The 21,945-nt window shown below is 33.0% G+C and overlaps 1 protein-coding gene across 2 annotated transcripts in view; it reads left to right on the top strand.

Moving 5' to 3' along the window:
• Nucleotides 1–21,945, top strand: part of LOC142980068 (zwei Ig domain protein zig-8-like) — a 505,717-nt gene that overhangs the window by 460,583 nt on the left and 23,189 nt on the right. For both annotated transcript variants that reach the window (XM_076125351.1, XM_076125350.1), the window contains 2 exons: nucleotides 16,237–16,330; nucleotides 19,656–19,807. In XM_076125351.1, coding sequence (XP_075981466.1) covers nucleotides 16,237–16,330; nucleotides 19,656–19,807 — 246 coding nt within the window. The remainder of the gene's footprint in view (nucleotides 1–16,236; nucleotides 16,331–19,655; nucleotides 19,808–21,945) is intronic.

Genomic DNA, 21,945 nt, shown 5'->3' with positions numbered 1-21,945 from the left:
ACAATGTTTCAGCTTTTATGGAAAATTTTGTTAAAAGTTTTGCTTTTCTGTTTTATTATTAGCCAACTAAATTGTATTATGGTCTATTTTTTATGTTACTTTTCCACAGCTGAACTGGGGTCAGGGGCAAGATCAATCAAATTAAAGGGTCAAATTTTTTAGGGTAAAAGTCTTATCGAGACCGATACAAGATTGGGAAAGATCTCAAATCAAGATCTCTCTAAAAGCAATAGGTCAGTATAGGCGAGAAAAAACTAATAGGGAGATGACAAAATAGGGATATTTGCTAGGAATGGTAAAGATATTCTGACCTAACAAACGATCAGACTATCTAATCATCGCACTATAACTTTGGCTGGATCACCTCGTACGCTCCTGTAACAGAATCTTCTATTGCAGGCAATATGATTATGACAATGTCATCTGCAGTGCAATTTCTTACACACACTACTATCAGTAGTCCGACATTTCAAATCACTTGAAAATAATAGTTCTAACAAAATAAGCTAGAGGCGCTGATCAGATTTTCATACAAAATTTCTCCGCACTCTATAGTAGTAGGAAATTGCTCCTAAGATCACCCAATCGGGAATGTATCTACAATCTTCTTACACCGGCACACGTAATAGCAGAATAGGGAATAAACGAATTGCTTCTATTCCCTATTCTTTGTGAAATCGATTTAAAACTAATTTAATTACAAACTGTCTAGACTGGGTAAGATTAAACAATCTAGGTTCGATTAGTTTATTGAATTGTAACTTTTTAGCACGTACCTACTTTGTATTTGGAGAGAACGAAATTTGTATCGTATAAAGTTTAATTTTACATCAGACTAAAACAAAGGAAAAAAACATCACATACTCGTAGTTCGAATTAGCATACAGGCCTTTTTTGATGTTTTCGTAGTCTTGATCATCATATAGGAAATAGTTAATTATTATCAAATTACTTTGAAATGTACACAATTATCCGGACTTGTCTTATCAAATTTATCAATGCTATGAATTCAAGCACTCACGCTCACGCCCCTCTTTTATTACAGTAGGAGTCTAGTGTACAACCGCTTCAAAGTTATTATCATTAAAATCATTTCGTTAGTTTTGTCTTAAACTGCCATCAAATGGGCTTCATCAAAATCAAAAAATATATAGCCAAAATTAATTTGAATTTATACCCTAAAATCTAGAACATCAATAGTACGAACTAAAAAATATTAACCTCATTTATATTACTTGAATACCGTCACAGGTTTTCTACTCTTAATAGCCAATTTAGTACACAAAGATGCCTTTGATCAGTAACTTATAGTACACCAACAAAAGATATGGAGTAGGCTTTCGAGTCACAATTAAATTTTTATGGCTCTTGAAAACGGTATTTATTACTTTAATAAAAAGGAAAGTGTTACAGATCGGGTTTTAAGAGGTCACGTCAGGTGATATTTGTTTTATTTGACCTGTTTTTTTTTTATTTATCAGGTCTTTAGGTTTGATATAGAATATTCGTCTATAGATCTTTTTTTACAAGTATGCAAAGTTATGTAAGTTATATTTTGATACACTTGTCCGGATGTCAGCCATAGTCCTGTTTTTTTTGGTCAAATAGTCAATGGGCAAGCTTGTGCGTGAGCGTTACAAGTAGAATAGGAGTCTTGTTGCCAGTTTAGCATTTCACTAGTATCTATTTCTGTAGCACAAACGGAGATTTCGCCGTAAAATTTATCTTCATATTACTTTATAGCTCATCTAATGGGATCAGGCGCCTTGTATTGAGAACGTAATAATTAAGCTTTTTTTAACTTTTAAATATTAGCTGTTGCAATGTGGCTTTTTAAACTCACTCTATAATATTTGTATGGTCTGAAGCCGTTTCAATACGGGATTGTTGAAGACAATATAATATGTTAAATAGAACTAGATGATTATTAATTCTAACATATCACAAACTACTTAATTCTCTCAACAAACTCACTAAGCCATCAACCACCATTACGAAACCATTAACTTACTCCGAACTTTATTTATAGGCGTACATTTTTAAACTCATTGTAATCACGTCACGTTGTCGTCGCGTCGGTTTAACGGAGATACGTGGAATGAATTAATACTGGCCTGAATCAGTTGTGGGTAAGTTTAGCTATGGCTTACTGATAAGGAGGATTGTGCTCCGGTGAGGGAAGGCGATAAATGGGGTCGTAGGTTGATGGACTTAATAAAATTCTCTGTATTGGAAGCTGATTACAGGACACAAAGAAACGTGAAAGAAACGTGCTTAAAAATATGACAATTTATGAGTCAGTATACGTGCTTCATAGCCGAAAAATTTCATACTTGGTTCAGAAACTGTTGTATTTTTCACAGCTTCTTTATTTTAAACTAAACTATGGATTTTGAATAATTCTCAGGGATATCCATTATTTTTTATTGATAGGATAGGAAGCCACGAACTGCTTTGGGTGAACTATTTTTTTTTTTTTACAGTACCTATAGACGCGTCTAACTATTTTTTAGTTTCTTAAAACGTGATAATCTTTAAAACTAACAGTCACATTTCAAAACACATCTTGTATAAAGCATCTGATATTCCAGGTTTGCAGTTGGCTTTATCACAAACGCAACTAAAAGGAGGCACAGTTAATGTGCACAAATCACAGTTCGTAACAAAATTCCTCATTCACTTCGTATCGCTACCACTCGCCCACAATCCTAACAAGATAAGTGAATATAAAGAAATCGTTGGAACCCTTAACTCGGATCTAAGTGGAAGGAAAGCCAAACCAATAGATCTGGGCCGTACGCATTTGTTTCAAGCGAGGACTTAGCGGGTAGGGATCAGCTTTGTGGAAAAATAACTGTACTAATGAGTGGTTATGTGAGAAATGGTTGTGGGTAAAGATTTGGGATGTGTTTACATGTTTTTGTTTTGGATAGGCTTGTAATTTTTTAAAAGAATAGTCAAAGAGTCATTTAGAGAATTATTCCTAACTAGCTGACCCGCGCAACTTTGCTTGTGTCACATAAGAGAGAGGGTCAAAATTTTTCCCACTTTTGTAACATTATTTACTGGTACTCTGCTCTTATTAGTCGTAGCGTGATGATATATAGCCTATAAACTCGATAAATGGGCTATCTAACGCTGAAAGAATTTTTAAAATCGGACCAGTATTTCCTGAGATTAGCGCGTTCAAACAAACAAACTCTTCGGCTTTATAATATTAGTATAGTATAGATAATATTGTAAATGCAACAATGTCTCTGCCTGTCTACCTGTTACACCCAAAATGCTAAACATTTTTGAAGAAATTTACTTAATTGAAGACCTGGAATCAAACATAACTTATTTTTCCAAACATTACAGTCGTTAGCGGCTGAAATGGCCGATGAAACTTTCATAAAATAGTATTTTATATTGTCGTGTAATTTCGAGTTTTTTCTTCAATGACGTCCTATTTTCTATTCCTCATAATTATTATAAGTAATATTCTGCGTTCTTTAATATAAATAATAGAACTACTAAATAATGCCTAAGACTAGGCTTTTATATTAACCTAGATTTTCGGTCTAGATTTTACGAGCGTATTCTAGATTGTGGTATTAAAATTCATAGTTTGTTGAGAAGCAAAATTATATACGTTATTAGTGAATTTCTCTTTACTTCGGGCTTTTGATTATAAAAGAAGTTAGATTTTAACTGGAATTAACATTTTAAATCGATTTTTATATATTGTAAGCTTTATCTTTTACTGAACATGTTTATCAAAAATAAATCATTTTGTTTTTAAAAAGTTACTAAACGATACGGGTCTAGTTGCACTTTGTGTCCGATGTTTGTACATAATATGTTTGTAAAAATCCCCGTAACACAAGATCGATTTTTTATCGTAATTATCGTTTTAAACAAACAACAAAGTAGTCTTTATGTTCAATTGTTTTAATATCTTACCTATTACATTCCTACTTATACGCTTAACTTCTATTTCAGTTTGATATGAACCTGTAATACAACGCTGATCAAACGCAGACTTTATTTACCAATATCTAAAAACTTTTTAATTTAGTTTAAACATACTCGTTTTCTTATTTTCTGATAGTTAAGCGATTTTCCAGTATTTTTTTCTCTTGTCTGTTCTCGCTAACCTATTCTCAGAATATCGTGGAATACATTTTTCCTAAACATTTGTTATTCGCATTCTAGAAATGTTCTAAGCTGCCGCTAATGACGTATTTTCAGAATCAGTAACAACGATATTATACTCATTATATACGCAACTAACATAATTGGACTAAATTATTACAAAATTTTCCAGAAATTTTCCAAAATATTTAACAAATATCGTGGAAAATTATTTAATGAGACAAACAAACGTATGTAGGTGAGTATTTAGTAGAAATAAACCTAAAAGTCAAGTTATTTGCGACGTGGAATCTCGTAAACAAGATGTTCTATTGTTAGGTGTTGTTACATCTTGGTATTGTTTGAAATTGTCTTATACAGAACAAGGAGACGATGAATATAATACGCAATTGTATACTACTATGTACATGTCAAATTATGAAAGTGAAGTAAAACATACATTTTCTTAAACATACCAATATTATTGCTCCGACAGTCAGCTTGTGATCACGACCAGTGCAGCTGGGCCAGAACATCAAGCAATACATAATTAAATTAATACAAATAAAATGTTAAAGTATAACGCTGAACTACTAAACCGATTATGGTGAACACATGGGACAAAATCACCCCTAAAAGTGAAAAAAGGGCTGTGGGTCGGCTAAAAGTATCCAAGTACTTATTTACCAATCATACATTAGACACATTTAATACGTCGTCATATGAAACGAGATACACAACAAATAAAGTCAATAATGAACATCGGGAACATAGACCAAAAAGAAACACTCTTCCACTTTATCTCGAACCCTACACAGCTTGAAATACCATAGCTCTACAGGTCAGCGTATATTGGACAGGAAATCGCGAACGAAAAACGGCACCTACCTAATATATTTCTACCTCAAAAGGGAACTTTGTCATCAAAATTGAATCTCGGTTGGTTCAATACGAGAATCAAAATGGCTGCCAATCGAATTTCAGCACTTTCGACAAGTTTTCGATCACAAAGGTTACTGAAGGTTACATTTTAAATAGATTGTTGACAAAATACTTTATTATTTTGTTAGTATTTCGACAGTTAGTGAGCTATTGAAACTAGTTTTTGTACTGATTTGTTTTTGAATTTGTATATGACAACTCTGCGCCGTGTACAATATACAGGGTGTCCCAAAACTCAACGATAATCCGAGACAGGATGAAAGGCCAAGTCATACCGGTTCGAGGAAAAATAAAAAAAAAATTCCATATCACTTAGTTCAGCAATAATAGACACTTTTCAAAAAAGTTGAAATTCCACACCCTTGGTCGCATTTTCAAGTCCTGTGATCACCAATGTCACAATTTCGCTGTGTTTTTTTAAATTTTGTGATCTTCATTAAATATGCTAATAATCGTAAAACAAATTAATGCACAAAACATTGTTAATTTAATAAAAAACGTTAAGTTTTAGTGAGTCATGGTTCGCAAAAATATCGTTAGTTAACTTTGACGCTTCATATTGAAAAAAAAATGTACTACACTACCCTTGGCAAGTTATTTCGAAAGTTGGCGCATTTAGTCAAGATTTCAAAATGGTGCAACACTTGCCACTTTTCTTGCCATTAAAAATGTTATTTTTATTTGAACGACGAGTATCCCCGAAAATGGATCGGACGGAGTGGTACAATTGTATGGCCTCCTCGTTCCACCGATTTAAATCCAGTGGATATTATATTATAGAGGAAAGCAATTATTTTTAGTAAAGAGGTAATTGAGTCAGTGCATAACCAATATTTAATGTAATAAACATAATAGGTAAAAATAATTTAAAAAAAAGAATGAACGAACCATCGTTCTTATTTAATTATTCTCCTTAAACTAATGTAATTCCGAATTGTTTTCCTCTGGCACGAATACAGGCTCTGCAACGCCTTACAAAAGACCTTTGCACCAGTCAAGCAAAATTCCTTGCATTTATTTCTTCTGACGCTGTGTCAATTTTCTGGCGAAGTTTTGATAGATTTTGTATTGATTTCGAATAGACTATTTCTTTTATGCATTCCCAATAAAAAATATCCACTGGATTTAGATCGGGGGAACGAGGAGGCCATACAATTGTACCACTCCGTCCGATCCATTTTCGGGGATACTCGTCGTTCAAATAAAAATAACATTTTTAATGGCAAGAAAAGTGGCAAGTGTTGCACCATTTTGAAATCTTGACTAAATGCGCCAACTTTTGAAATAACTTGCCAAGGGTAGTGTAGTACATTTTTTTTTCAATATGAAGCGTCAAAGTTACCTAACGATATTTTTGTGAACCATGACTCACTAAAACTTAACGTTTGTGCATTAATTTGTTTTACGATTATTAGCATATTTAATGAAGATCACGAAATTTAAAAAAACACAGCGAAATTGTGACATTGGTGATCACAGGACTTGAAAATGCGACCAAGGGTGTGGAATTTCAACTTTTTTGAAAAGTGTCTATTATTGCTGAACTAAGTGATATGGAATTTTTTTTTTATTTTTCCTCGAACCGGTATGACTTGGCCTTTCATCCTGTCTCGGATTATCGTTGAGTTTTGGGACACCCTGTATACTTCCTATGTCACTTTAGTACTACCGTTTTTTGTTTTCGTGAAAAGTAGATATACTATAGTTTAACATTATGATAGTATAGGACAAGTTATGTATTTATACACGTAGAAGCCAGGGTTAGAAATATGTTTGCAGTTGCAAACAGAACAAAATAAATATGTTATCATAGTTGAATAATTATATTTCTTCGCCTCACACAAGAAAAAGAAACAAAACTCTGTCAAAAATCTGGTAAACCATTTCATTACTTATATGCATAGTGACAATCTTTAGGTACCACTCTATTTAATGGTCAAACCTGCTCGATTAGGTCAGCTTTGATCACTGAAAGCGTTGAGCTGTGAAATGATCAACACTGTGTACAAATATGTCTCATCTATTATGAGGTAGGCAGTAAAAGGTTGTATCTTTATTGGGGTCAAGTAAATAGGTGTTTTAGTTCGAGTACCCAGTTTTTGGGATGTCTTAAAGGTATTTTATGAAGGCCGTAGGTTTGTTAAAATACGATGGGAGGGCTAGGGTAGTGTTGGCACTATTTGCTGTTTAAAAATGGTTGGATAAACCGTTTCTATTTTTAAAGTGTAGTGTACTATCGAACCAACTGATTCATGACCCATTTTGCCGATAATTCGCTTGACACCGTCAAAACAGTAAGAATTTCGTCTCTATCGTCAAAGTTGCACTTAGGACATTTTAAACATGCATACGACTGTGTTATGATGTATCTACGACTACATACAACTTTGACCTTTGTTGTTACAATGCGTAGATACGTTTTCGATAAATCACTCTTAATTTGAATGTAGAATGTAAATAGTCTAAACTCTTTTCACTACGAAACCTATTTGTGTCAAATATCAAATAGCACGTCATTTAGAAATCTGTGAAACGATTAGGGTAACCATTATAGTCATTGCTCATCATACAGTGATTGCCAATGTTAAGGAATAATACGTTTATTTTAATTTCTAAAGTAACCAGTTCAAATTAATTACGATATATGTCACTTTTAGAATATTGGTAACATTTTTAATTTATAGAACTCATGTCCGACGTTTGTGCGACAGGTGTGTAGTTCGAAAAGAAAAAGTAAAAGTTTGTTGCAATATTTGTTAAGGATAACACATTTGAATTAACAGTATTCGCTAGTATTTCTGGTTTTTAAGTGTTTTATATTGAATTAGTATAAAGTTATTGAAACAAAGGACTGATGTTATTTTAGAAAGAATATTTAAGTTGCGTTTATAATAGAGTTTATGTCAATGTTTTACTAAATAAAGATACTATTGACCAAAATTGTGTATCAATTCCTTAACCGGGTAATAACTATGCTGGTTACCCTGTATTATTAAATTTTTATAGTTACATTATTTCCTATAATGGCTGAGTAAACCATGCCCTGAGTGGGTATCGAACCCACTCCTGACGCGTCGCAGTCGTAAAATCAACCCACTACGCCACGGAGCCTGTTAAAAACGGTAGCAAAGCATTATTGTATTGGCGCACAAAGATTTGTCGCAATAATGACAGATAACAAATTCATTACCAAGGAAACGAAGGTTCAAGCCAATTTCGACCTACGCGTATATAGACGCGTTTTAGAAAATGAGCACATGGTGGGTCATGATTCAGTTTGTTCGATAGTACATTAAATCTTTGTTTATACCTATTGACTTTAGATAAAAGTTTTATTTAACGATAAAAAAATAACCCTTAGATAAATTGTGTCGCAATTTCCAATCAAGGGTCATTTTTAAATGCTAACAGTCCAGTAGCGCCCCTGGCGTATTTAGCACACTCGCTTGTACTGTATTCTGGAAAAACGAGCTATAGCAGCGGGCTTCTCTACAGACGGTACTTTCGAGTGTCCAGAGTTTGACATTTAAAATGTACTAAAAATTGTTCCTACCGTGCCCACTAGGGGCGCTGATCAGAGTTTTATACATATTTTTTCGATAGCTGGCCGGATTTCGACAGTCGATAGTGGTACGAAATCGTCCTCCGTGTATACTGTCGTAACAATTTTCATAGCTCCACAAGCGTTTATTATTAAATGTGACACAGAAATCAACACCTACATTACTCGCGTGTCGTACTAGTACAATGGATATACAGTGTAGATACGTGTGATAAATATAATTACGTTATTTATACTAATGTTTGTATGTTTGTAACTATTAGTTACGTGCTATGTCACTGGGATCGTGCGTGTCGGGTTTATCGTATTGTTTTTTTTTTTGATACAATTATATTGTATTTTTTGAGTAAATTGTTGTAATGTGTAGAAGAACTATTGCATTTAATAATATTTATGTCCTCCTAGCCAATTAGATACGGCGGACAATTTCGTTGAAACTGGTCATCGGTGCAGGACTTTGTTTATAGTGTCCAAGTGTGTGCACAAAGCACAGGTACATTCTCTATTCCTTCACTCTCATAGTCCTGTGGGACGGATAACCAACACGACCAGACACGAGTCAGGCGTAGGATCGACGGCTTTACGTGCTCTCCGTGGCACGATATTATCTATAAGCTTCGCGTGGTAGAAGTATATTACTTTTCTATCGAGTAATATAAATATGAAAATAACTGACATAAATTAGTTTTTAAAATAAATCAACTTCTCTTGATCATTCTCTTCATCAACGAGTGTAGGAAAAACACGCCTTATATGAAAACTTCAAATGTTAATGGAATAAATTGGATCTTAAATGCAATTTTACAGGCAAAATTACCCTCTGATATACTTGAACAGTAGCTATTTATGTATAAAAGAATTACCACTTAAAATGGACAGATTTAAACACTTCACAAAAACAATTTTAAACACTACAAAAATCGATTCACAGTTCAACAAGGCGATTAACAGAGGTACTTAATAAATAATAAGCCTTCTGTCCACTGTTGAAAAGCAGTAATTTATTTCAATGATTTTCTATTTTATACGCTGGTTATTACTAAGATTTATTTTTATTGCGGCCGAGGGTATAATAAGTAATATTTATTGGCGTAAATTGAATCGTTTTGCGGTACTACGGTTGTAATTTTTGACCGTTCTTCTTGCTTAGAATGAGGTATTGTGAGTTTGTTCGTGATTTTTAAGGCTTAGGACGTGTAATGTGTCTTTTTGTTAAATATGGTGATAGATATTGCTCTGACTCAACTGCGTGATGTAAGGAAGGGTTATGTATTTGTATCTTTTGAGTTTTAGTTTTGATTTAAGTTCGACGATGTTTAGAAAGCTTACTTGAACATCTTCCTGTTTATTAAATCATATGTTTTAGATAATAAGATTTTACGTCAATATGCTTGTTTGTCGCGTATTTCTTATACATCCTTTATCACAAATCGGTGGTAGCCATTGGTCAATAGATAGCGGAGTAAGCAATCGGATATTAATAGATTAATAGTAATACTTCAGCTAAACATTTTCTAAGAGAACACTTCCAAATTAAAATAAAGGGATGAATTCTTTACACAAAAATCAGGTCAATCATTTCCAATTTCCCAAAAAGTAATCCCAAACAAAACCTGGTATTTCTTCACTGAAAACATTTTGTTCATTTAAAACTACAATGTTATTACATCCTAGTATGATGTCAGAGGAAAGTCAACTACGAAAACTTGTGTAATAAAACATTGAAAACTAAAAACTAAAACCAGCTGGCCGTTTGTACGCGGGACACGAAACGAGTTTAAACTTATTTTCACCGTACACTCGGTAGCGGAATCGCTGAACTAAGTCATATTTTTAACGTTCAATTTCACAAATGCCACCTAGACGGTGTTTACGTTGCTATTTTGATCCTGGGCTATTCTGGGGAGGGTAGCTGCAATGGGAAGAGGCACGTGATGGAAATGGTAGACGGTTTCAAACACACTCGTTGGACGGCCCACACGATTCTTCTGTTGATGCAAATGTTCAAGGTTAGGTTTAGAAATATTTATAGGACTGCAGATTAAGTAGAGCATTAAAAATTATTCATCTTTAACTTGAATTTATTTTTTGTTTTTTATTTCTCTAACCGCAATTGTGAGCTGATTGAAATAATGACCAGTATTTTGTGTATTTTTCATATGATCTACTATATGTTCTTATATTTTGTAATCTCTTACATCTGGAAATATATAATGATTGCCACAATGTCACTTTTGTTTCCGACTGTACAAATTACTTGATGACGTTACGTTTAAGTTTTGTGATTGCGACGTCTAAACTCAAGAGTTATGATACAGACGCTGTAGTAGTGTAGTGTCCGACCGAAGTAATTAGAAAATTAATGGGTTTGTTTTCTAAGATATTGCTTCTGTGAGTTACGGGATATACGAGTATATTGAACGGCGAGCTGTAGCACGATTCTCTACAGTCGGTTAAGAACCGCGTGTATCATAAGTTTGACAAAAAAAAATTACTATTTACAAATATTTAATATCTATTTTAATTCAAAACTCATAAAACTTTTCGTGTTTATCCTTTTCAAATAAAAATGTTCAGGTCAGCGCCAAATTTCAGCACTGATTTCAAACAATGTTCATATACAACTGAAATATTCAGTGAATTTACAAATTGCCTACAATAATTCTAAAGTGTGATATATTCAGTAATTGTATGCTTTGTTATCACTAGAATAACACTAAATATTAGGAGACGTACGTAAACAAGAGGTGTATTTGTCTTGTGAGTAAGGTTCAGGTCACAGTATGGAAATAGCTTCCTACAAGACTTAGTGAGCTCAAAAATAAATTAAATTAATATACCAATTACAGGATCACGCTGGATAAGAGACTACCTCTGAAATGAAGAAATAATCAAGCTTTGAGTCCAACGCGCTGTACGCATACCTTCAAGAACAAATAGAGCTACTTATTTCCTTCACCAATACAAGCGATAATTATTTCTAATGCACATATAACTTTAAAAAGTAATTGGTATGTAACTACACAAAAATTACATTACAGCGCATGAGCTGGGCGTGTAACGACGTAACGACAGATTTTGTTTGCATCAATATTGTCCTGATTTGTCATATTTTGTTTGATTATGAAGACCTTTATACTTTTTACACAAGTGAGTTAAGATGGATTCGATACCAAACAACTAATTTTAAACCTAATGCAGATTATGTCAGAGCAAAACTAATCTCAAAGTGAACTATTTGCATCAATTTTGCACATCGTGCAAATCCCTTTCATTATCCAGTCTGGTGTAAACAGCCTACTTCTCAAAGAGAACGCACAACGTGCAAATTCATCGTGCAAAATCCCAACATTTCCTGTCGCCGTAATTTCAGCATCTGCTCCAACAATATACCTTGTGGTAACATCCTAACTTTCGCTAGAATAAAATCTGCTGTTTACTGTGAGATATAATATAAAATATGGTTTACAGCTTGAGATACAATGTTTGCAGGCTGTCTCTGTGATCCCTCCTTCCTTCCTATCCTATGGTTAGTGGTCAACCTAGTATCAAAGTTGTTCAAGCCGCCCGAAGCCCTTTGACGTGGCTTAACGACAAGTCGATCAAAGTGCTAATACTAGTGCTGTTTTCTAATTTGTTGGGTAACGTGCCCGGTATAATGGAAATAGGGTCCCCCCCCCCTCATATAACATGGAACATTGTTAATTGCGAAACGTGTGTCTATAAAACCTCTGGGTACAGGAGGTTCCTTCGGGTATGACAAGCGTAATATTATGTTTGTAATATATGTATAGCTCAAGCTGAAATATAAACTACATCTCATAGTGAAAAGCAGACCTAACACAACATTATCTTGTAACCTGTTTACATAAAATACACGCGTAACCAAGGTGTGTTATCTAAACAGAATTGAGACACAAATTACCACAGTTTACAACCGTTTTAACAAGCCGTTAGCTAATATTTAAGATGGTAGATTCCTGTTGGCTACGGAAAATTCCTATGAGGGTTTTTGTTTATGCCTTTGAAAGGGAATTGGGGTTAAGGGAAAGAATACGGGATTCTTTGTGGTTGGCTCATATGAGAGAATCTTATATTTAAAATTTTTATGTCACAATGTTCGTACTCGTACTCCTCGAAAGCGGCTTGACCGATTCTCATGTATGAGCATATTAAGTAGGTCTGAGAAGCGGCCAAGCTTTTATCACCAACCCTTATTTTTAATAGCCATTTTAGTCAAATTAATATTTATTAAATTTTATTTTTTTTAAAAGACAAAAATTTCACGCACTAAAAATTGCTATTGGGTCACGGTGACTTTTACAAACATATAAACAACGGACACAAAATACAATTAGACCCGTAACAACTATTATTTGTGGATCACATAAATAATTGTTCCGTTTGGGAATCGAACCCACGATAGCGGACCATTGCGCCACGGAGGCCGTGAAATTCAAGAATTAAGGTTAAAGATTTGGATTGTTTTTAGTTGTGTTCATGTAAAACAATAATATATAAGAAGAACAACGTAGGTATGTTCCGCAGGAGTTATTAAGCGAGGGATGCTCAACTTAAAAAGGGAGATATAAGAAAATATTTCTATATACTAAAGGAATTTTATTGACAATCCAAAATAAAATAAGTTAAACATACCTTAATCGTGCTGTGACGTTTAACATCAACAGTCTATATAGTCTATAAAAATAAATTGATATCACCTTTTTTGGCTGTAACTCCATAATGATCGTATTAAGAAAGTCCAACAAAAAATAAAAGTTGATCAAAACTTTCAACTTATAGAATATCGAAATGCTTATTTTTATCATCAGTTAGACTTTCACAAGTAAAAGGGTTATTAGTAACTATCGAAAAATCGTTCGTCAAAGTATGTGAAATAAGCGAAAATATTTTCTTCGCCCTAGCGAAAATCGATAGCGAACAGAACTCATCAAAGTTGTGATTTGTTCGCGATAGTACAACACAGGGACGGACTTGGCCGTTGACTTGAAACATGTTTTAAACTTTTTGCACCGTGAATTTTGTTGAATTACATACAGATTGGAGTTGAAATTAAATTTGGGTTTTTTGTTTTTTGTTCGGGGTTAGCTTTATGCGTACTTCTAGAATTGGGAATAAAAAATTGACAAAATGATTGTGTATGAAATGTTTTATTATTTGGCATTCGTTTGCAAAGCATTAAATAATTTATATTGCGTGTCAATTATTTAATTAAAACATAAAAAATATACCAGTAAAGTATAAAACAAGATATTTTTTTCATTTTAAATTTACTTGTAGTCATAAGTTGATAGTTACTTTTTACGGATGTAGGTACCAATACTCACTACATCCAAACCCATTTATGAAACTCGTTCCCCAAAATTCATTAACTTAATTTAGACAATAAATAACTGGCAACCAGGGGTCCGTAATACCCAATTTGCTCATACCGTAGCCAGTGAAAAACAAGAAAAAAAGGGAAGAAATCCCAATCGTACCGGCACTTAATCAATCAAACGTTCGACAATCGGATAAGTTGACAAATCCTATCTCCTTAAGGCTTTGTCTCGAATCTGTCCTTCTGTCCTTTAGACCTAAGTAATTTGTAATTTTACGAACAAAATGGCCGTTCAATCAAAATGTAATTTGATGAAAACAAGATTATTTAAGGCTATCTTAGTGGGAATTGGACAGATGGATAGTATTTACCATAATTATGGGTGACGAAAATAGATGGAGGAGATTGTTAAAGTTATTAAGAGAACATTTTTGAATGTAAATCTTATTAAATATAGCTAAGATTCAATAAATTTGTGAGCTTATTATCACAATTTATACTATCTACACTTTAAATATGCACTCTAATACAATACTAGTACAACGAAAATATCTTTATATTGCTCAAAACCGTTTTAATGTATGGGTCGCTATTATTTGACGTCTAAATTCTTCTTAAATTAGAAACACAATTCTCAATCAATCATAGGTATAATATATAGCTATAACTTGTGCCTGAAAGCAGCTAAAATACGTGTCGCTTTCTAGTTACGTAGCAACAAATTCGTAGCACATACTAGCACATTCGAAGAGGTTTGTAGCAAGTAAATTCTAGGGAGTGATCTAAACCAAACAGTACGAATCGATTCGTAGAGTCGCCGTAGCAAACGTAGAGCTGCGTAGCATTTGATTTGTTCTCGGTATTTTGTGGGAATGTTGATTTACAGTAAAGTTTTGTAGCAGAAGGTACGAGTATATTGTTAGTGATTCGTAGAATTTGTACGTTAAATGATATTGTATTAACGAAAAGTGTTGCCCATACCACGTTCTGCTATATTTGGGAACGGCTCTTATCATAGGAAACATACTAACGTCGGACATAGACACAAATAATACTGGATCGCAAAAACATTTCGTATTGTTTTTTGTGTGATCGAACTAACGTCTTTGCGCTAAGCTTAATCTATACGCTACATTCAAATCATTGTCTCGTTTTTATTCTAGAACCATCTTTCCATTTTTTATTTAGCTATTTTCACTACATCCCTGTATTTAGTAACTGATTGGCAACAATAAATGGGGCAGCAACCGATTTTCGACTTAGTAAAAGACATCGCCTAAGGGATACCGGTGCTTTTCTTAGCGTAGGTATAGTAAAAGAGCAAGCCTTTGAAATTTTAATTTATTCTGTCTTTTCCGGTTTTACAAATATTTTTACTACAAAGTCAATCGGATTTGCTAGTCCGTTCATCAACTTTTGGTTGTTACTTAATAAGGAGTTTTTTTACTCGTAATAAAAATAAACAAAATTCTTAAATCTCTCTTATACATTTTCGAGAAGGATGCAATTTGAACAGTACAATAGTTATAATACGAAAAATCCTACTTTCTTTATTAGATTACCTACTGATCTCACTGATTTATCTACTGCATTATAAATAAGAAAAATTGAAAGTAACTAATAACGCCATAATTACTCAAGCATTGTATTGACTTAACAAAGTGATCAATAGGTTCTAAAAATAATTCAGAAACATATTCACTAACATTTACTAACATTCTTATCACAAAGTCACGTTACTTCAGCTCTTAGACTAGACAGATCTGATCGCTGATTGGATAGCTGATGCTTCAACGTTGATAGTTCGTAATCCTCAACAAACAAGGATATCCACCCACTCAGAGTCAGGTAATAGATGAAACAAGTGCAGATAAAGTTCGTGTAATATATTTTTGATGAGTATTACTAAGTAGTTTTATTTAGTATCGTAAAAAGCAACTGAATTTTTGCTGACCAAACTGAGTTGTGTTCTGACTTTCGGATATGTACTTAGCTAAATACCTACATGGTATAATACTTGCTTCTTTGTAAAATAATAATAACAAAAATTTGAATATTGTTGTTTTTTTAATTTAATTATAATCAATCAATAATATAATGTCAATGTTTCCGTCATTTACTCGTGTAAAAAAGTAAGAAATCGTTTATCTGTGCCTACCCTTATGATCAAGATTGTTTTCTGTCTACCTAAATCTATAGAAAAATTCCCTCGATTTTAGCTTTATGTTCTTAATATATTTGCTATCAATTCTTACAATATATTTGTTTGTTTCAGATGAAATGGCGACTGAGTGGCGGTATGGGCATACAGCTTGCAGCGGCCGTGTTCTGCATGCTTCCACTCTTTACATCCTCCACAGGAGACATACGTGAGTCTATCATTTTTAACTTTTTCCTCCACTGTATCTGCCATTTTTAATTTCAATGCAAAGTTAAGAAGATAAGCATCAAAAAACTTCGTCTTTACTCAAAGAACATCAAGTCACGAGACATTTCACTAACTGTGAATTTACAAATCATATTTATATTGTATAGAATGACTCTTAACAGTTTTTCGACAACATGAGAAGATTAAATGCAAAAACTAAGTTTGCGATTATAGAACGGCGATCCTATCATTGCATATTTGTCATCAAACCGTTTTAGACTTGTAACAATTCCCTCGTCATAAAAAAATGTTTTTTCGAGTAACTGTCTCTACGCGCCTGCTAATAGTCTAATTCATATTACTAGTCCATTTACAAAACTGAAGTAAAGCTACAGTAAACGCCTGTAAGCCTTACCTTCAGTCTTATCAAACACATAATAGCCTTTCTCCCATAAACAGTTCATCTATCCTCCTCACTCCGATGGAATAACGATATTTTATATCAAGATTATTTGTCAGGATATTTGCGGGTACTCTCCCAATATCGCCTGTTTTTATGACGAAAGAAAAATGGTTTTACGTGCCTTCGAATGCAGAAACAGGATTAATATTGTGGAAACCATCAACTATTTAGATTTTGACCGGGTTCCTTATGAATGGGTTTTTGGAGCTAAAATAATTTTGTACAAGTTTTTGTAGTCATGTTTTAAAATATTGCCACAATCAGGCTAAGATTTTTTGAAGCCTAAGCACATAACTACTGAGAATAGAAATCGTTTATCTATTTCCCGGGTAAAATGAAGAAACGTAAAAAATTTAAAATGAAGTAACTAATGTAGACTAGCTTCTGCGACCTGTGACTTCGTCCGCGTGGATAAAATTTCCTTAGAGCCCCTTCCTTAGATAAAAGGTTATATATAAACTATACGCGTAACAAATTTCATGAAAATGAAAGAGTCGCAAACATAAATCCATCCTAACAGGAGTAGGATGAGTAAGATTATTAACTCTTTGAATGCCAATTTACATCAACATCTTTTAGTTCTGTCTAATTCATCTTATTTTGAAAGAGTGACAAACATACTTACATCCATACATCCTAAACCCATTTATTATATGAGTACATTTACTTAAACATTCATTGTGTCCCAATTTCAATCTAGCTTAAGTTGAAAGCTCATAATAATCTCCTGCCAGGCGATGTTCTATATAATTGATTGGCTCAACATTACCTGGTCAATAACTCAGTCAATCATTTGGCCGCATGCCAATTAGACAGTGGAGATGCGTTATATACAGTGAATTAATGTGCATCGGTTATCAAACTGTGAGTTAATTTGATATCTCTTAACATACTGATACTGTCCACTTACTTTATTAATCAGAATAAACGTTCTAGGAGGCTGTGTACGAAATATACTCATGAAATTTACTATAATGTATTCAATAAATATGTTGTCCATTGTTCTTGCAACTATTATATGGGAGGATTAGGAAACTATAAGGAGTAACCTATTTTTATTATGTCTTACCTATATATATAGCTACGTATTGACGCGAGCATATACCACCAATATATTATAATAGTCTCAAGAAGAATATAATAATACCAAATACTGGGGGGGCTATCACGTATTTCAGTTGACAACTATTTGAAAACCACTATGCTGTACCTTGTTTTCTCCCTTAGATTATAGTGATCAACACGTTACGCTAGTCATTGGACTGGGGAATAATAGGTACAAATCTACTTTTTCCTTCTCAAAATTGCGTTATTTTCGGGTACTTATATCAAGTTACTTGATTCAAGTAGGCTGATTCTGTAAAGTGCGTGACAGTATTATCTAAAAGGCCATTATCTCAAACTTAATTAGAATAATGCTTATTGAATTAATTACAGAAGTCAATAAATTGTTCTCAACGGTCTCCATTATCTCATTATCATAATTTTCGCGTTAATCTGATTGAGGAGCATCGATAACCGAAGAGAGAAAATTGAATAATTTGCTAGCTCAATGTCAAACCAAGAGGATAATATTAATATAATATTTATATCAGACGTCATGCTTTTTCCCGCCGCTAAGTGTGGGTAGAATTTGTTTTAAAAATATCTAATATTATTGTTCTGCATTTATTACTGTCCATTGAAAGAGGGCGGGCCATGATCAATCTATATAGCCTTGGCATTATCTAGCAATATAATGAAATCAAACCATCTTAAGTATATGTCTAAGCGTTTCCGTCTTAGTGTAGTTTGGAATATATAAGGCAACATTGCCACCTCTGAAAGCCATTATTTACTCAAAAACAACCTTATACCTGACTTCATCATCTCATCTCAGCCGGGAATCGTCCACTGCTGGACAAAGGCCTCCCCCATCGAGCACCAATAGGACCGGTCCTGTGTCGCCCTCATCCATCGGACTCCGATACACTACATCATACCTGACTTACACTTTAAATATTATAATCCTTTTAGAACTGCGTAAAATATTTTTTGCGTAAATTAGAGAGACTAAACCCTTTCATTTACATAAAATAAACAATACAAACCGATCAATCAGTCTTAGTTTTCTCTATTCTATACAGACGATTTACAAATAAACGAATTTATAATTGCATTTCAGACTTAGCGTTAGAGGTCGTTGTATGAAGCAAATATTGAACGTTTGTCAGTAAATATATTCAATGGATTCAATTAGTTGTATAAATTGAATGAACTAAATAGAAGTAAATCAAGAGACATGCACTGCATAATACAGATCGTTTACAGGCTTTTGTTTGTCTATCGATTAGTTATGTTGAATGAAATAATAGTAGTCTGGTGTAAATATTGTTTTATCGAAATCTAGCTTTTGGCTGTAACGATTGCTGCTTGGCAGAAAATCCGAAATAAATAGAAGTAAAAATGTGAAATTTTACGAACTAACTAATTTATATTTTTGAAACATATTTGTTTAGTGAATACAGTATGCGCCATTGACCAAACATACCTAATTGCAATAAAACTGTTGTAAATATTTAAATATGTACAAAACTCCAAATAAAATTACAATATTTTTGAAGAAAATTGACAGTCGCACCAAGCTTTTCCTAATGAAAATATTTACTTTTGTCCACGTACCTAATATTTAACGCAATTCTTCATTCTCATATCAGATTACTTAATCATACTATAGAACTTACAGCAAAACATCTTGAAAACAACTTTTCCCTTGTTTGTATTTACTTCTCTACTTTCCCTACTTCTCTCTCTCTTACACTCCTCCCTACTTCTCTACTAAGAGTGAAAGCCCTATTATAAGTCTTCTTGTTTCTTCCACCAGGACATCATGGCACATCAAGAGCTCGCGGCTGGCGGGGAGGAGTGCAGCCGGCTGCTGATGTGACAGCCAACAACACAGTGAGCAACATCACCGCACAGCTAGGCGGCACCGCGTATCTACACTGTCTCGTCGGCCACTTGAGTGAAAGAGGCGTAAGTACACATTTATATTGTTTAAATGTACATCGTTTCTTACGTATGAAGAGCAGTTTAAAAAAGCGCGTCTCCGGATTATTCAAAGGGATATTCCATTTTTCTAACGCGAAGTGTATTAATGTAAAGTAAAATATTTTGTGTCCATTTTTAACAAAGTTTGTAGTTTTAGGTATAATAAAATTTTGTATACAGAAGGATAGTTAATTAATTATAAAATAATGACTAACGAAATTTATATACTTAATAACTTTTCGATAGACGTTGTAAAACTAATTATGTGCTGTTCATATGAAAATATAACATATAAACATGAAAATTATGAAAAACTAAATTAGAAATCTAATAACATGCTAAGTTGAGATGCTATTTAAATTATCTATCATGTAAATTGACAGTAGCTATTTAAAATACATTTATTTTTCTCAGTACTCATTATTTTTAACAAATTCTTTACGCTCAGGTATTTGAACTATAATAAGATTTATAGAGTTTTTACAAAGCACTAAATCTTGTTTGTAAAACTATGATAAATGGATTTAGAGTTTACAAAGAACTAAAGGTAATGTGAATTTAGATAATGGAAGAGAAGAGTAAGCCATGCATTTTGTATTTTGTAAATATCACAATAAATTATGAGTGTAGACGTGAAATTTACTATAAACATGTCGATCATTCTTTTATCTCTACTAATATTATAAAGCTGAAGAGTTTGTTTGTTTGTTTGAACGCGCTAATCTCAGGAACTACTAGTCCGATTTAAAAAAATATTTCAGTGTTGGATAGTCAATTTATCGAGGAAGGCTTAAGGCTATATATCTTCACGCTATGACCAATAGGAGCAGAGTACCAATGAAAAATGTTACAAAAACGGGGAAAATTTATGTGACGCAAGCAAAGTTGCGCGGGTCAGCTAGTTTAAAATAACAAATCATTTTGTGAGATCAAAATAAATGAAGTCATGAACATAGTATACTTACTATAACCCGTCACTTTAGTCAATGCAAAAGAATAAGACATAGTCATCATATTTTTCTTTAAAATAATTAGTAATAGTCTATCTATCTTATCTATATATAATTAGTAATAATAAGAGAAATAATTAATTTAACCAGAAAACTTATTTATTAAAAAATATTACTCTACATAATATTTGTCAAAAATAATCTTAAAATATATATTGCATAATTTTTCATGCAACTTTTCAAAGGAAAAATGTTTTCACAAGCACTCTAATTAAGGGAGGAAAACCCTCGGCAGCTAAGGTCGTTTCGGCTCTGAATTAGTTGCACATAAAAACAAACTGTACTACATAAAAATAATTATTGAGGATACCAATAAAAATTTTGCATAAAAAGAAGCGATCGACCGTTCAGACTAGGGTTTCGCAGCTCTAAGAAATTGAGAATACTTATTCATATTTTTTATTGAATTATTTTTTCCTATTCGCTATCTAAAAGCTAAAAGCCTATTAATTATTATCATACAAGAGTGAACCTAAGATTTTTTGTTTTATTAATATTTAGACTATTTTTGTTCATTATTTATGCTGTATTTAATGTATTATTACATTGTATTTTCAATAGCAACTAGTGGGTACCTCACATTAAAAACTATTCACTAACTTTCACTAGTTTTTTATAATATTTTAGAAAACGAGAAAATTACGACAAACAAAATTGAAAAAACTTATAAAACAGGCCTACGCGATCTTAAGCCTATAAAGCCTTTTATTCAACTAAAACAGCTACAGCTTCAGAATATAGATAACGTGAAAATCACTAAAGTGGTAAACTTGATCTTTGTAGTGATTAATCTGATTAGTAGTTCGCAAGTCACTTCGACTTTGATGCCTAAAGTCGCGTCTGAGGTAATTTCACTAACTTTCACCACCAATATACACCACACTGCGGCTGAATATTGAATTAGAAGTAAATTGTACGAGAAGACTAAAGTACTGATAGTGGCTTTAAAAGGGAAAATGTGTTTGGCGATGTAAAATAGAGTAATTTAATGCTAAAACTACTATATTAAATACCAGAATTACCTTAAACTAGCATATTTTTGAGAGTATAACTCGGCATTAAATAACTTTTTTTTGTTTATTCTATTAGGTTAAACAGAAAGAAATACTTATA

Source organism: Anticarsia gemmatalis, chromosome 17 (genome assembly GCF_050436995.1).
Source record: "Anticarsia gemmatalis isolate Benzon Research Colony breed Stoneville strain chromosome 17, ilAntGemm2 primary, whole genome shotgun sequence".
NCBI classification, from domain to species: domain Eukaryota; kingdom Metazoa; phylum Arthropoda; class Insecta; order Lepidoptera; family Erebidae; genus Anticarsia; species Anticarsia gemmatalis.
This window is presented reverse-complemented; position numbering and strand designations above follow the sequence as displayed.